This window comes from Diceros bicornis, chromosome 37 (assembly GCF_020826845.1).
Source record: "Diceros bicornis minor isolate mBicDic1 chromosome 37, mDicBic1.mat.cur, whole genome shotgun sequence".
NCBI classification, from domain to species: Eukaryota; Metazoa; Chordata; class Mammalia; order Perissodactyla; family Rhinocerotidae; genus Diceros; species Diceros bicornis.
In genome coordinates this window covers 1,256,553-1,272,915 of record NC_080776.1, presented here as the reverse complement: position 1 = coordinate 1,272,915, position 16,363 = coordinate 1,256,553, and the positions used below count along the sequence as shown (strand labels likewise).

At 38.0% G+C, this 16,363-nt stretch overlaps 1 protein-coding gene across 2 annotated transcripts in view; it reads right to left on the bottom strand.

Annotated features, from left to right (window-relative positions):
• Positions 1-16,363, bottom strand: part of UNC80 (unc-80 homolog, NALCN channel complex subunit) — a 199,013-nt gene that overhangs the window by 119,155 nt on the left and 63,495 nt on the right. For both annotated transcript variants that reach the window (XM_058532911.1, XM_058532912.1), the window contains exons 20-22: positions 15,532-15,638; positions 14,064-14,160; positions 6,628-6,800 (exon numbers count right to left, since the gene is read on the bottom strand). In XM_058532911.1, coding sequence (XP_058388894.1) covers positions 6,628-6,800; positions 14,064-14,160; positions 15,532-15,638 — 377 coding nt within the window. The remainder of the gene's footprint in view (positions 1-6,627; positions 6,801-14,063; positions 14,161-15,531; positions 15,639-16,363) is intronic.

The following is a 16,363-nucleotide window of genomic DNA, read 5'->3' as shown; positions in this document are numbered from 1 at the left end:
ATAGATAAAATAACTACAGATGCTGTAAAGATTAAGAACTAATAATAAAATGTTAAAATCAATTTTATGCCAATAAATATGAAAATGTAGGTGAAACTGACAAATTACTGAAAAACTTAATATTACTTAAACTGAGAAAGAAAAAGAACTTTTGAATATCAATTCAACTATCTCTAAATTTATCTGTGGAATAAATGCAATTCCAAGAATTAATCAAAGGATTTTCATGGAACCTCACAAACTAATTATAAAATTCACACGGAAGGGGGGCCGGCCCGGTGGCGCAAGCGGTTAAGTGCGCGCGCTCCGCTGCGGCGGCCCAGGGTTCGCTGGTTCGGATCCCGGGCGCCCACCGACGCACTGCTTGGCAAGCCATGCTGTGGCGGCGTCCCATATAAAGTGGAGGAAGATGGGCACAGATGTTAGCCCAGGGCCGTCTTCCTCAGCAAAAAAAGAGGAGGATTGGCGGATGTTAGCACAGGGCTGATCTCCTCACAAAAAAAAAAAAAAAAAAAAAAAAAAAAAATTCACACAGAAGAGCCAAGGATAGCCTACGTGACGTTTAAAGTTCTAGCTATTAAGACAGGATAGAATCACTCAGGGTACACATGGAACTGAATATTAAAAAACTCAGAATCACACCAATGTACATATGGAAACCTGACACATGATTAAGATGGCACTGCACATCAGAGAATAAAATATGAACTAGTCAATATATTATGCTAGGATAATTATTTTTCCATGTCAAAAAAAAGAAAATAAAGAAAATGAATTCCTATCTTATACCATTCACATAGTAAATTCTCCATCCACAGACGAGGGAGAATGCTATGATCCCAGTGACTTTCTTCTATTCACAGATTGTTCCAAAAGCAAACTGACATTCTATTAGTGTTACTCATGCAAATAAATTACCAATAAATTAGAAAGCACTATGTCTGTACATGTTTTATATTCAACTGTACAAAAAAGGATAGAATATTTCACCTGAAATATATAGAAAACAGACAGATGTGCCTTTTGTTTAAACTGTTTAATTTTTCTATTTTTGTGCTTGTCGATTACCTAAACTTAGAAACAAAATAAGTCCTTTCTAAAACACGTCTTTTTAAAAATGCCTTACAGTTGCATCTATTAAACTGATACTAAAGAGAAAGAGTGTTAGGAAGAGCTCTGCTGGACTTAAAATTGAACCAATTATCCCTACGTGTAGTAGTCACAGCAGTAATGACAACAGGATTGTTTACAACACACAAAAACCTTCAGACTGGCAAGACTTCGAACGTTGACATTCCTAGTATTTCTTTCATTTAATGATACTTTTTAATTCTGAAGAAACTTGCAAAAAAAATCCCACATTTAAATTCTATGACTTAGGCAACAAAACTATGAAAACTGTTCTGAAATAAAAATTATGTTATAATACAAAAATTGTATTAAAGCTGGACTTAAAAAAAGTGCAACGTCAAACAAAAACAAACAATAAAAGAGAGAGATGGGAGAAAGTGTTGGACTGGAACATGATGATGAACTGAACATATTCATTTTCCCCTCCTCTTCCAAATCCTATCTGATGAAATGGCAGAATCCACAACTATGTCTACATCTGTATCTGTATCCATATCTGCATCTGTATATCTATCTGTCACCTATCATCTGTCATCAGATAGTATCTATCTGTCATCCATCTATGTTATTTATGTCTACATCTATATCTGTATATTAGAAATATAGATATTTCTATCTATATTTACACACATATGTACATGACTAAAATCACGACTGCATTGGAAAACATATAAAACATATTTTAAAAGTGAAGCATTTCTGAAAGACAGGAAGCAGAGAAGATCAGACCTTAAGAGAAGCCAAATACAGAGGAAACAAAAGCTAAAGATGCATTTAGCAGAAGACATCTGTGAAAGTTAGAGTAATCCTGAGAAACTCCTAACTCAGGTCAACAGGTATGAACAACTGCAGTTGCCACACCTGCACAGGTGATGTCACACCTGCACGGGTAACCGTAATCAGAGAATGCTACTTTGACTCAAGCACACGGGACATGCAGCTACGTTTCCCTTCCTCTCAGTCCAACTCGTCAGAATTCACCAGTGACTGCAGTTCCTTCCTTTTTCCATACCTGAGAAACCGAATTTAAGCATGCCCTTATTTGGGGGCCATTTCTTGGCTTGAATCTTTCCTCTCATATAAACAAATAAAACAATGAATGTGAAGGTGCTTTATAAACCATCAAGTGTAACGAAAATGTTACTACTATTATCCTCTACCACCACCTCTCCCACCATCGCCGCCACCACCATCACCACCACCATGACTACCATCACCACCATCATCACCTCTCCCTTTTATTCAACCAACCAGGTCTACCTGGATTCTCTCTCTTTGTCTGATAATGGAGACCACTGGGCTCCTTTAAACCTTAACCGAATCTGACCTCTGGAATTCGGACCTCTGACCTCTGCACACTCCTTGGCCTTGACCTAGAATCAAAGTCTCCCAGATAAGAAGGGAACTTGTACTAACCACACACTTCTTGAGCCCCCTGTACACTGGCCCCCATTGAATCCAGTCTAGTGACCGAGAGCTCATTGCTTCCCAATGCAGCTGCTTCATCACTGGACGTCTACAATGATCAGAAAATGATTCTTTGAGGCTCAACAGACACTGCTGATAAGCACCAAGCCCCCTTTATTTTATTTCTTACTGCAAGATTTATAAGATTGAAAGGTCAAGCAGGGCCAGAGTATGTTCCACAGGAAAGGAAGAAAGGAGAATCTAGTGGTCTGGTAACTATCTGACCGTAGCCTTATTTTAGGGAAGTAAAATGAATTTTCAGTCTATGGGATTCAGCCCAACTTAATGGCAGGAGTGAAGCTGCAGCCAGGAATAGAGTGTACCTGTACCTGGAAACTCTTTGAGATTCTAAGCATTACAGCAGTTGGAAATCAAATAGGTGTGGAACTCCTTGATGAGAGGCAATGAAATCTCAACACCCAAGAGACTTGATGATAAAACATTCATCAATATTTCTCTTAAAATAATCTCCAGTCAGAAACCAGCATTAATTTGTTCTACTGGGATTTTTCAAAGCTTCAAATGTGTTTCTTTCTTTGTGACAAGCTTCATATTTCTCCTGTGCCCACGTATCTTATATAAATCCTAGAAGCTTTCCATGTAGGAGGCAATTATTCCTTCCGTTTTTACATCATCAATAAATGTTAGTAAAATCATTCCAATTACTTTTCCAGTGATAATGCATTACTTGATATTGAGTTCTTAACGTTTTTGGTTTCATGAATGGGTTTTGGCCCATGAACCTTCTGATATTATATGCCAAATTTTGTGTATAAATGCACTTCTCTTGGGAGAATTTCCATAGCTTTCATCTAATCCCAAAAAGTCTATGTCCCCAAAATGTTGAGAATCACTGGCTTAGAGGGTGAACGTGTTGTGTGAATCTTTAAAGTTGAAAATCTCCTATATTTTTCTATTACAAATTCATCATGTATTCATGTGATAAGGAAGCCTTTCTAAAAGATTCAAATGCTTTTGGACCATTAAAAATCATTCACAATCTTATTTATTATGGAAACCCTAATGTATATGGAAACCATATACATTTAAGGATATTTTCAATGTATCAAGAGATGCTCATTCTGATTTATTTAAATAATTTTTTACCGAGAGAGTATATAGTATTGCTAAAAGAGTCCTGAATGGAATCAGAAGATTCTGCTCTGAGCCCAGTTTGAGCACCAACTGGTTTATATGACCTTGAGCAAAGTCACCTCAGCTCTTGGGGCTTCTGTTCTCTCGTGTGGAAAATATGTGAATGAAAAGAGCTGCTCAATAAAGTCCATTGCAGGATACATATTTACATGAAGATTTCAGCTCCGGATCTCTGCACGTGGGGCCTAGACCTTTCCAGCGAGTGAAGGACAGTCCATCATCCCTGTCATCAGGTGCTTATTTCACTGAAGTTGTCCAAATGCTGTTATCCCATCATTTTCCAATTTGTACAGCCAGCTCTGCCCCCTTCTCTCTCTCTTAATTCTTCAATAATAAGTTGAAATAACTTGATTTGTTATTATTATTTTCCTTAATCCATTAAGCAGTTACTTGAGAAATTTGATGCCTCATTTGTCTAAAAATGTTCCCAAGTAGCTGTGACTTTAGGATTGAGACAAAGGCGGACGTGACAGCACCTTTGGACACTACAGCTTACGCACACGTAAAGTGCTAGTGCACAGCTGTCACTGGGTATTGAGCAACTGTTCAACTAGCTCCGTCACCTTTACTTTCCTAATCACATTTAAACTGTCGGGTAAAAAATAAAGAATGTATTATTTTTGCATGCTTAAAAGTAAGTTCCTATAGCAAACTCACACAACTTTTTAAGGAGAGAGTCAACACGGTGGAGTACAACATACAGGGACTTGGAAGACAAACTCTTTGCTGGCTTTATAGCCCTGGCCTGTTAGTTGGTCTCTCTGAGCTTTGATTTTTTCCTTTGGAAAGCTAGTAGGCACACAGTAAATGTTAGTCATTAGTTTATCAGCCTTAGAATGCTGTGCACTAGGAAGTCTGGAAAATGGATCACTATACAAATATAATCTTCTTAAGAAACTTGCAAAACAGGTGAAGCTCTCCACTGAGTGTGGGTGCATTATCATTAACAGTTAGCACTGTGCCTGGTGCATAGGAAGCTCTGCATAGACACTGGTTGAGTTACTTACTTACTTATTATACGGTGAGTATCTTGTAAGCCACAGCGACTCCAGGCTTTTAAATTCCACCGCCCTTGCCATTTGATGTGTCTGATATGTAGAGAACTGCCCCTCCTCCATGACTCCAGCCAGTTCAAAATTACTTATACTCAGGGAGGGGCCGAGTAGTGCTCCACTCACCATGACTGCACCCTCACTATCATCCCATTATTGCAAGACCTCCTTCTGTTCGCTAACAAATCCTACAGTGTCCACCACCACCTACACCTGTAGCAGTGTCTGATATTCTATACCCTGTCAACGCTTTCTAATCAGTGCAGATTTGGGAGGTATAAAATAGCAACTGGTGGATACTTTAATGAGCATTTCTTAAGTACATACAAGACAGGGCATACTTCATTGGATATTAGTATTTTTGGTGAACTGACTGTTCATGGACTTACCCATATTTAAATGTTCAATTGTTTGTCCTTTTCTTATTAATTTATCACATTTATTTATTTTAATCTGTTCTTCTTGGAATAGATCAAGATACGATTAAGAAGAACCATGCACAACTCAGAGGAGTGACAGGCTAGGTACCACTCTCCCAGGTAGAAAGCAAGGGATGGGCTCCTTGCCTTGTCAAACTCTCTTGCTGTAGATGGGCATCTCATTGTTCTTTGATTGCTTAACTCCTGGAGACCCGTGACTCTCTCCATTTTACAGCCACTGTAGCATACATCAATTCACATTGAACATTTTGGAATTTTAAAAAAATATATTTGCAAAGGCCAATATTCAGAAATGGGAAAAGGACTGAAAAATCTTATATAATGACAAGTCGTCATTTTGGGTGACTATAGTGATATTTGCATTTCAGGCTTGTTGGTCACTAGATGTCCTGAGAGTAAACGCTGTAAATGTCACAGAAAAGTGTCATGAATGACATTATAAGGTTTGGATGATTTTCCATATTTTCCATAAAATACGAGTGGCCAGTGGTCGTTTATTTACGTGTTGTAAAGCCTGGGAAAGGCATCACTTATAGACAGGCTTTAAGTTTTTTGTTGTAATAAAAGTCTATCTTAGTTTTTCTTTTTTAAAAGTGAAAATAAAAGACTTTTCTTCTTGATATTTACTTGGTATTTTATACCCAGTATTTACAGTGTATGAAGAGTTTATTAACCCAGAAGGTAAATAAAGGAAATTAAGATGATAAATTCAAAACTCACCTCTGGGCCTAGCCTACCTGACAAAAACACTTGCTAAACAAGATCTACTCTATCTACTCTATACTCTTTAATCCCTTACATGTGTATAACACCATATGATGCCCAAAGCACCTCTGTGCAATTAATTTCAGCTGATCCTTGCTTCATATTTTTCCTTCAATTGACAGATAATTAAGTCAAGACTCAGAATTTAAAGGACTAATACACGACAGATATACGACTGATAATAACTTAATAATAATAATGGCCTATGTTATTGAGCAGTTACTGTATTTCAGGCACTGAGATGAGGGCTCTACATCTAATATCTCATTTAATCCTCACACCAGCCCTAGGAGTAGTTATCATATTATTATTACTCTTACTCTCATTTCACAGAGGTTTAGCTAGTAAATGCAGAGTGATTTTAACCCAGGCAGTCTGATTCCAGACTTTTAATCATGATGCTATACACTCTACCTCCCAGATCATATTTATTAAGATTCTTTCTCCTTTATTTTTTTCTCTTACCCCACCACCTATCTTCCTCCTTTTGCCACCAATGCTGAGAAAACAAAACATAAGTCCACAGTTAGGATTAGGATTAGGGATTCATGCTTTCCTCCATCAGCAGGATTAACTGGACTTGGGAACAGGATGGGCAAAGTCTTGCAACCACTTACAAGATCCAAGGCAGCGGCCAGGATGGACGCGTCCGGAATTGTCCCCGGCTCACAGCAGTTTAACAGAAACTGAAAGCGCTTCATGCCTTGTCGGATTGCTCCCAAATTCACCACGTTTTTGCTTTTTCCACCATCTTGGCTGGGAGACAGATGGTCGTCGAAACTGTGGCAACCTGTGTTGGAGAAATGAAGGAGGGACAGTGTGATGGACCACAGACTGAAAAAGAACTTCAAAGTTATAACAATGTGTTTTCTGTAGTGTTGGCCTGAAAACTTCCTCCCTAACTCCACCTTCCTCCTCTCCAGCCTCATGCTCATCTGGACACACCCTGACTTCTGGGAATCTAGAGACACATGGCATATGTAGAAGAAGGGTTTTCCATAAATATTTAAATATATAAATTTAAACATTTAATTAAATTTAAATATCTGGATATATAAATACTATTTTGCTGCCAGGTCTCCTCTCCAAACAGCAAGATCCTTTGGTGGATCCTTTGCATCCATTTAAAATGATTCTTCCTGTAACCAACAACTTCCTTCTGTTTTTATGGATGAGGCGATCACCGTGCAATTTCAGGTCTGTTACAATAAACTGATATCAAGGACAATATCTTGATTTCTCAGTTACAACGCAAAGAATCACTGACTATTAGAGTTGTAAAGGACCTCAGAGGTGGGGCATTTAATTCCAGGGTTTCCAAACCTGGCTGTGTATCAGGATTATCTGGGAAGTTCCTCATCCAGACTCTCAGAATCAGAATCCCTGGAGGTGAAGTGTAAGAATCGGTGCTTTGTAAAGCCCCCCAGATGATAATGACGCAGCCAGCCTGACCCGCACGGTGGTCAGAGTTTGGGGAACCACTGATCCCTGCTCCTTTGTGTTTCCATAGTTAAGCTGCCTACGAAGGAGAATTAGTCCAGAGCTCATTAAAACGCAGAATATCAGATCCCATTGCTAGAGATTTTGATTCCATAGGTCTGGGGCTACGTATATTTTTAACAAACACTCCACGTGACTTTGATACAGAAAGTCTAAAGATTACACATTATGGAAGAATCATACAAAGCACTGATTTTCATCTTTTTTATCCCCAGGCACATTTTTAAAAACCTAAATATCTCATGGCTTTTCTATAGCTTCTAGTATATATATTTTTAGTTTTTCTTATATAAGGTTATAATATTGAATATACCTTTTAAAACCAGGCCCAAGCCTCTCTCATGATTCTGAAATGTACCTCTGACACCTGAGAATATATACCCCCAGGGTGAGAATCACTGAAAGCTTGGCATAATTTGTGCTGACACTGTTCATTTGCGATGTTACCACCTCCTGGTCCTCACTGAGAAGTCACAGGTTTGACTTCCAGAAATGGCTTTCTCACCTCTGCTGTCAAGAACACCCTGATCCTTCCCGCCCCCTACCCCACTTCCCCACCTGCTGCCTCAGCACAAAGGTGCCCCCCACACAAGTATGTCACTGCTGGGGGTTGCGGGCTGATGGTGACTAATTCGGCCCTTTTAATAAACACTGATGTCTGCAAAGTTGCATTTAAAAATCAAACCCAGGGATCAGATCGCGGTCACAGACCTACGCACCGCTCATCAAGCCATGCTGTGGCGGTGTCCCACATACAAAAAAATAGAGGAAGATGGGCAAACATGTTAGCTCCGGGCCAATCTTCCTTATCAAAAAAAAAAAAAAATCAAATCCAGAGTTGGAGTTATCCCTGTAACAACGTGCGTTCACAGTAGACAAAAGAGGTGTTCATAGCTACGGGCCCAGGCATCGCACAGGAATGTCAGCCATCGTATCCACTGGTGGAAAGGGGGGGCACCTGCTCTTTTAGGGAACACACCCTTTGGAAGCAGCTCAAGCTTAGAATACAGATTCTTTTGAACCACAAGATAAAAAGTTATGGCATGGCACAAAATAATGACCGATTCTTGGCACACAACTTTCAAAATGGCTCAGATTCATACTGACGCATGTAGGGGTGAAATGACATCATGTCTGGGATTTGTTTCAAAACATTAAAAAAATACGAAAGATAAATGAAGCAAATATGGAAAAGTTTTGATCATTATCACAGGAAGGCGATGGCTATTTGGGATCCACTAGACCATTCTCTTCACTTTTCGTTTATGTTTGAAAATTTTCGCAAGTACAAAAAATGGCTCAGAATATAATTAAAATAGCGCCATCAACATTTCCCGTATTTAATTTCTCATGGGTATGCTTCCACTTCAGATGCAAACATTCCACATTCAAAATTCCATATGCAACACCTTTAGTATTTTTTTTCAGTTAGTGTAGCATATTTGATATCAAATGCAAAAGGAAGGAGCATAAGAAGAATCTGACGGTGGAAAAACTTGAGACAGAATCTCACATGGCACAAGGAAGGCACAGGTGAAAGCTACAGATAAGCAACAAATGTTTCCTGGACAACCTGTGTCCAGACAGTTGCCTTTCAAAATGCTACTTTACTTACTCACTGAGCGTTACTAAAGCTAGCGGAACAGGTAACTTCCTTTTATTTTTCCTCGCTATATGTCACTTTATGAATCATTTTTATACAGCCCTTTAATAGTTACACATATCAGAGGAACTCTCATCCTAAAAAAATTATAACCTGAACAGTCCTTGAACTTAAACTTTGAATTTATGACAGGCCCCAAATAATAAGGTTTTTCTTTTAGTGAATCCAATTGATTTATTATTTGTTAATATAATTAAGATTTAAAATACATTAAGTGATAACTGCCTCAAAATTTGTAATAGAGCTAATACATAAGACAGGATGGATGGTCAAAAAACTTATTTTTATTTAACCAATTTATTAAGAATAGTTGTCATCATTTTACTGAAGGAAGCATTAAGTGTTCCACCAGATTTTTCAATATTTTTTGACAAGATAATTAATTCTAAAAGAAATGTATTCAATATTACTAAAGGAAATGCCATTTTGATCAAAAGAACTTCAGAAACGGTACAGTTAAGAAGTGTAAGGAAAAGAATGAAGAGAGAAGTGATCAGAAAAATTTTTGTCAGCAAGAACCTATATTCTTTGCTTCGAGGAATGATGTACATTTATTATAGGTAAGATTAGCAGAATCATGTGAGCCCAGGACTTAAGGATCATGCTGTAAATAAAGCTATTTCCAATGGAAAATTTCCATTGTACCTACATAGCATTAACAGGTGACAATATATTTGCTACCTTTTTGGGGCACTTAATATGTACCAAGTACTGTATAAAAGATTTTATAATTTATTTTTGTTTATTTTTTATAACAGCCATATAAGATAAATCTTTAAAGATAATAAAAAAGGAGAGAGAGAATGAGAGAGAACAGAGCAGAGAGATAAAGAGAGAAGGGGCAGGTTAAGTAGCCCCGTCTAAGTTCATGCAATAGGAAGTTGAAAATTCAGGATTCAAATCCAGACCACAAGCCTGCGCTGTTACCACTGAGCCACACTGTATCTCTAGAATATTCAAATGTTTATGTTCAAGGAGGTCAGACTTTCATATCCTGCTGAAGGCAGTGATTATGTCAGGAAAACTTATTGTAAGACATAAACCAACATTGTACCTGTTACAAACTGATTGTAAAATTGTACCCTGCTGGCATTCCGTATTGTAATACTAAAGGAAATATTAAAAAGTAAGACAAACACCGCATGACTGCACTCATATGTGGAAGATAAACTAACATGCGGACAAAGAGAACAGCTGAGTGGTTACCAGAGGGGAAGGGGGATGAGGAGTGGGCACAAGGGGGGAAGGGGCATATTTATATGGTGACTGACAAATAATAATGTACAACTGGAATCTCACAATGTTCTAAACTATTATGACCTCAATAAAAAATAATAATAATAAAAGTAATTTGGCTATAAGGTGTACCTTTTCTTTACCAATCTTTTATATAAACTTACTAGGACGTAAGGCTGTCTCTTGGCTTCCCTGACCATAACTAATTTTTCAGTTTCAGTGCATTTTAGTTGCATTTATTTTACTATTTATTTTTTTACATTAAATTTATTGAGGTATAATTTACATAGAATGCATTTTTAATAAGCTGTTAAATCCAAAAAAGGGCATTTCAAAATCTAATATTTCTATTAGCAGCATTTCCCATAGAGCTTGCAGCAGAGCTGAGCACATCAGAAGATATTCAGTCAATTTTGATAATCAGTTAAAAAAAAATATTGCTTTAATTAATGAAATATCTTCCCTCAAATAGAGACAATATGATTTCTAAAACGAAATATTCTTAGTGAATATGAAAACCTAGAAGAAAAAGGTAGCTGATCTCTGAATGTAATTTTAGTTCTGTTAAATGTTCAGCAGATGTATTTTTCATTTGTTGAGTAATTTTTTAGATTTTAAAGAAATTCTATTGGCTACCTGCATTTTATCTTAACTCAGTGAAATTCAGGTAATACATTTAAATTGAGGGAAAGAACATTTGATATTTTTCTCTAACAACTTTAGAGAAAGAAACAAAGAAAACATGTAATTAAAATAATTTAAATGAGAAAGAAAAGGCAATGCATCTATAATGGATGCATAGGGATCATTTATACACATAGATTGCAAAGTAAAAAGAAAAGAAAAGCTGAAAGATAAAAGATGATCACATGACCAAGGATGGTAGTTGTCGCAAAATACAATGTACTAAGGTTGTGGTTCTTTAGAATAGCTGAGGATAACCATCTTCTGCAAGAGATTCCAAAGGAATTCTCTCATAGAATACCTTTCACAACTTTTAACAAGCCAGAGAACATGAGCAAAGAATGATAATGCACAAGCCATATTCTCTTGCCAGTCAAAAGCACATAAAATATTCCAGACATCAGTTCCAGAATTTGTGGTTTTGTCTTCTAGACACACAGGAGGAGACTGTCTGCATTTCAGGTATTGCTGACACAAACTCATCCTAGACTCAGGCTCTAGGAATATTCTGTATCAGGTCTTTTCTATTTGTGAATGGAATTTAAAGACTACGTGAATGAATGGCTGAAATCTGTAAGAACAGTAGTGAGAAAAACACAGAATCCAGAGTGAGGCAAGGTTTATGAGAAATGATAATGATAAAATGTTTGGAACAAGAGTAAAAGTAAAAATATTGGCCTATTTGGCCCAGTGGCATCATGGTTAAGTTTGTGTGCTCTGCTTTGGTGGCCCGGGGTTCGCAGGTTCAGATCCCGGGCGTGGACCTACACAGTGTTCATCAGGCCGTGCTGTGGCAGGCGTCCTACATATAAAGTAGAGGAAGATGGGCATGCATGTTAGCCCAGGGCCAATCTTCCTCAGCAAAAAGAGGAGGATTGGCAACAGATGTTAGCTCAGGGCTAATCTTCCTCACTAAAAAAGAATATGTATGTGTGTGTATATATATAGTTATAGATAGATAGATAGATAGATAGATAGATAGATAGATAGATAGATTTTCGTATTGGCCTATTACTGGAAGAAGGGAATGGAAGGGAGTCAAAGGAGGGTAAACAGCTCAATTATGGCTCCATCCTTCCACTAAGGAGAAAAACTCACAAGGGGGAAAGTCCAGAAAAGCTTCATGAAGAAGGCACCAAATGTAAGAGACCCTACTCTCTGAGCTTACACCTCAGTTCCATCAAACGATACTCCAGCGCACAGAAAGAGCTTGGGGATGCGATCACAGTCCCAGTCAAATGACGCCCAGCTAACACGGCACATACCCAGAGAACACACTTCAGCTCCACCCTTCATTCTCAAAAAACACCACAAAAATCTCTTTATAATACGGATAGTTCGGAACACTAAGTCTCTTCTCTGAAATATTACGAGGAGAGGAAAGAGCGCAAAAGATCTGGAAATCACAGAGATCCTGATTGTGGGAAGACCCTTGAACCACAGACTAAACAGCTTGAGGTGTGCCCTAGCCAAATTCTGTTAAGAGAGAATTGGATAGATAGGAACATTTGGAAAAAAACACAGAGGTAACCATAGGAACCACTGTAGTTTCATGAAGAATATATCATGTTGATATGTTCAAGCTACATTCCTCCTTTAGACCAAGTCATAAAGATATCACTGAGATATTGTTTTGGTAAAGTCCGCTTATGTTTTTGTAATGAGGTGGGAAAGCACTTACCAATCATTTGTAAATTAAGTGTATGGTTGGCTGAAAAACTGTACCCACAAATTGTTAATTAATAAAAGTCAACTAGAAGTGTTCTAGGAGTTGTATCTATGTATTTATCCTGTTCAGCAATAATATCAACAACTTGGATGAGAACAGGGAAATGTGTATGTCTCTGCAGATGGATCTTTATAGCACAACTGTAGAGAAGAAAAAATGCAGAATTCAACTCGGTTAGGGTTCTGTCTCTTAATTTCCTTCCTGGGCAAGTGACTAAACCACCCCCCAAGTTAATGAAACAATAAATTTTATTTATTTTGAGACGAAGAATTGATAATGGCTACATCAAAATACAGCATGATATTTATTCATGTGAGGGAGCTGGCAGAAGTTAATCCAAAATTCAATGCAAACCAAACATGTGAAGTGAAAACAGACAATACAATCGTAAATTGTGTTGATACACTTGCTATTTCCCTGGAGCTTAATAGTTACGCTATCTATTACACCGATTAAAGTCAAATACGGCGTATTGCATTCCATCTGAAGCTCCACATTTTCTAAAGCACATCATCTAAACTAGAACATATAGTAAAACAAAATCAAGATGGTGATGGATCCAGAGACTCTACTATGTAAGGAAAACAAAACGAATCAACAGTCTTTAACCAGCAGAAGTGAGATCAAAAGAGAGAACGTGAAATGGATAACAGGCGAAGATACAATTATGTGTGGATGAGTGAGTGAGTGTGCGTGTGTGTGTGTACGTCTGTGTGTGGCTACGGATGTCATAACTAGGACCAGTGAATCAAATTTATGGATAAGTATATTTTCAGAATGTAAGGAAAGACTTTCTAATAATTAAAGCTGTCTAGTTCTGGAACAGGTTGCTTTGTAAAGTAATAAACTCCCCCTCAGTGGAAGCGTTCAGCGGGCGGCTGGCCACCTGTCAGGGATATAACGTGCGGAATTCCTAAGTAGGTGGGTGGATAAAAGAATATCTGAAGGTTCTTTACAGCTCTCGGATTTTAACAAAGGACAGAACAGCAGAAGAGGCTGTCTTATCCTTCTTTGTAAACCCAGTGCCCACGAGGGAACAAAGAATACAGTGGGGCTTCCATAAATGTCTATTGAGCCAAACTGATAACAGATAGAGAAGCTACAGATAGTAATATAATACACATGTGAGAAAGATGTGACTAAGAAATCAATGGAAAGAGAGAATGAACCATTTTATCCAGTTAAGTTTTTGTTCTGTGTGACGCAAGTTGGATGTTATTTTTAGGCTGCATGGCATTTACCAAGACGCTTGAAGAAATTCTCCTCTTCATCCCTTCCATTCTCCACTCCACTCCCTGGCCCACCTTCAGAAAGCTTCACGTTGCTGGTGAACTTGACCTGAGAAAAAAGGAAAGTAGTCAGATAACTAAATTCACAGGCAATTCTTTGTGTTTATACTAACCCTTGCCTTGAGAGTAAGTTGTTTAGAAGATAAAGGTCACTTCAGTTCTTCAGACTGCCACATCTGGTTAGTTAGTCAGTATAGTTTATTCCGATGTGCCAAAAAAGACATCACTTATAACTGTCATTTGAAGGAGAATCCTAGTCGTAGATTGAAAGTGAAATAATCGGGCACTATGAAAATAATTTAGTGAACAATTGAGATATTCTTCGAGTTTAAATCTCATAAAGTCCAAACTCTAATTCATGAACAGCAAGCCATATTCATCCTTGAGAAACACCACCACAACTGAGAATCAGACCAAGTGAAAGACAGCCAAGCAGAAGATTTCAAATCTCTATGAAAGAACCGGTATAAATTAATTTATAATGTGTACTAAAACTAAAGTGTTATAACATGGTTTTTTTCCTAAGATTTAAAATATGTTCTTGGCCTTGCCCTTAGGCCAACAGAACTAAAAATTTTCAGCAAAGCAAGGAAGCTATGGACCTCACATACTCTCAAATACTTGGCCAATTTTTTAGCAAAAAGAATGTGAAGGAGGAATTATAAATATATCTTCTAAGTACCTTACAATGTTGCTATATTCTTTTTATAATTTCAAAATATTACTTTTAAAACAGATAGAAGAAAACTGGTTTTAGTGAGATTCAAAGAAGAAAGAATATAAGTAAATAATTTATATATAAAGAAATGTAACTCATCATATGTAGAAAATTAGAGGGGTCAGGCCACAAATCAGCCACAGGGAAGGCTCTTGTAGGACATGGATTTCACTGAGAATCATTACATTCAAGACAGTATTCTCTACAAGGCTTAACAGTAATTATGAAGAAGCACTTAATAGGAAAAGTCACCCTGAGTTTCTGTGTCCTTTTCAATAGGGAGAATGGTTCAGATGGTGGCAAAGTAGTGGAAAGAAGACGAATGATGTGTGTGTATGTGTTTCAATATGTAAAAGGAATCAGAGAATTACTGGACCCTTGGAGAGGAGCTTGAGATGTCAGGAGTTTCACATGTGTGTTAAAAGTTAAACATAACTGGGAAATAACACCTCTATACATCTCTATACTGCACTATAATTTTACATAAATTTTTGTCATACTTTTTTTCCTTTTTATGACAGCCCACTACTCAGACATATTAGTTTCCATTTCTCATTTAAGTTTCCAGAATTTGTTCAACTTGAAGGGAACGTCTTCAGCTCTTCCTTATTCAGGCCTCCAGGTGTTCAGCGTTTCTCAGCCCTGACATTTTTCTATCAGCCACTTCAACATTCTCTTACAAACAAGTGATGTCCTGTTTACCTTGGAGCTTTGCCTGATGAAAGACAGGCGGTCCACAGAGCTGACGTCCAGGAGGTCCTCCACGCCATCTGCCAGGCCCGAGAGGGAGGATCGTTTCAGCCAGTTTCCTATTTCATAATTTTTTAAAAATTAGACCATTATAGCATCTGGTCCCAAACGGATTAAACAGAAACGTCACCATGTGCCCAAGAAGCAATGAAAGTTACACGGCCTGATGTAAATAGAACTGAAAACAAATTGTTTTCAACGTCCATACTTTGAATCCAAATGTTCAGCGTTGGATTGTAAGATTACATGACCGAGAAAGACCAGGACGAAAAGAACTGGCCTCTGTGGTATATAAACAGTCACCCACCCAGCTCCCCCTACAACCTTCACGTCCTCCATTCAGTCCTGTCAATTTCACCTGCAAGTATCTCTCAGACCTGTCCACTTCTCTCTCTCAACATGGTCACCACCCAGTCCTAGCTACCATCACTTCTACCTGGACTATTAGGGAGCTTCCTATGTGGTCTTCCTTATCCACTAGTGCTCCCTCCAATGTTTTCGATATAGTGATCTTTCAGAAAAACTTTATCTGATTATATTCTTTCCCTGTTTAGCTTCCCACCTGGGCCATGCAGGGCTGAGGATGATGACCAATCTGACCAGCAAGGGCCAAGTACTCTACCACAGTCACCCAGCCATTCTTTTTGTCTCTTCTTCCATTTCCTCCCCTCCTAATACCTTTGCACATTTTATTGCTACCACCTGCAGTGCTCTCTTTGCTCCTTCCTCCTTCCCCTATGTATCCTGCAGATCTTAGTGTCACTTCTTCCAGGAAGCCTTCCCT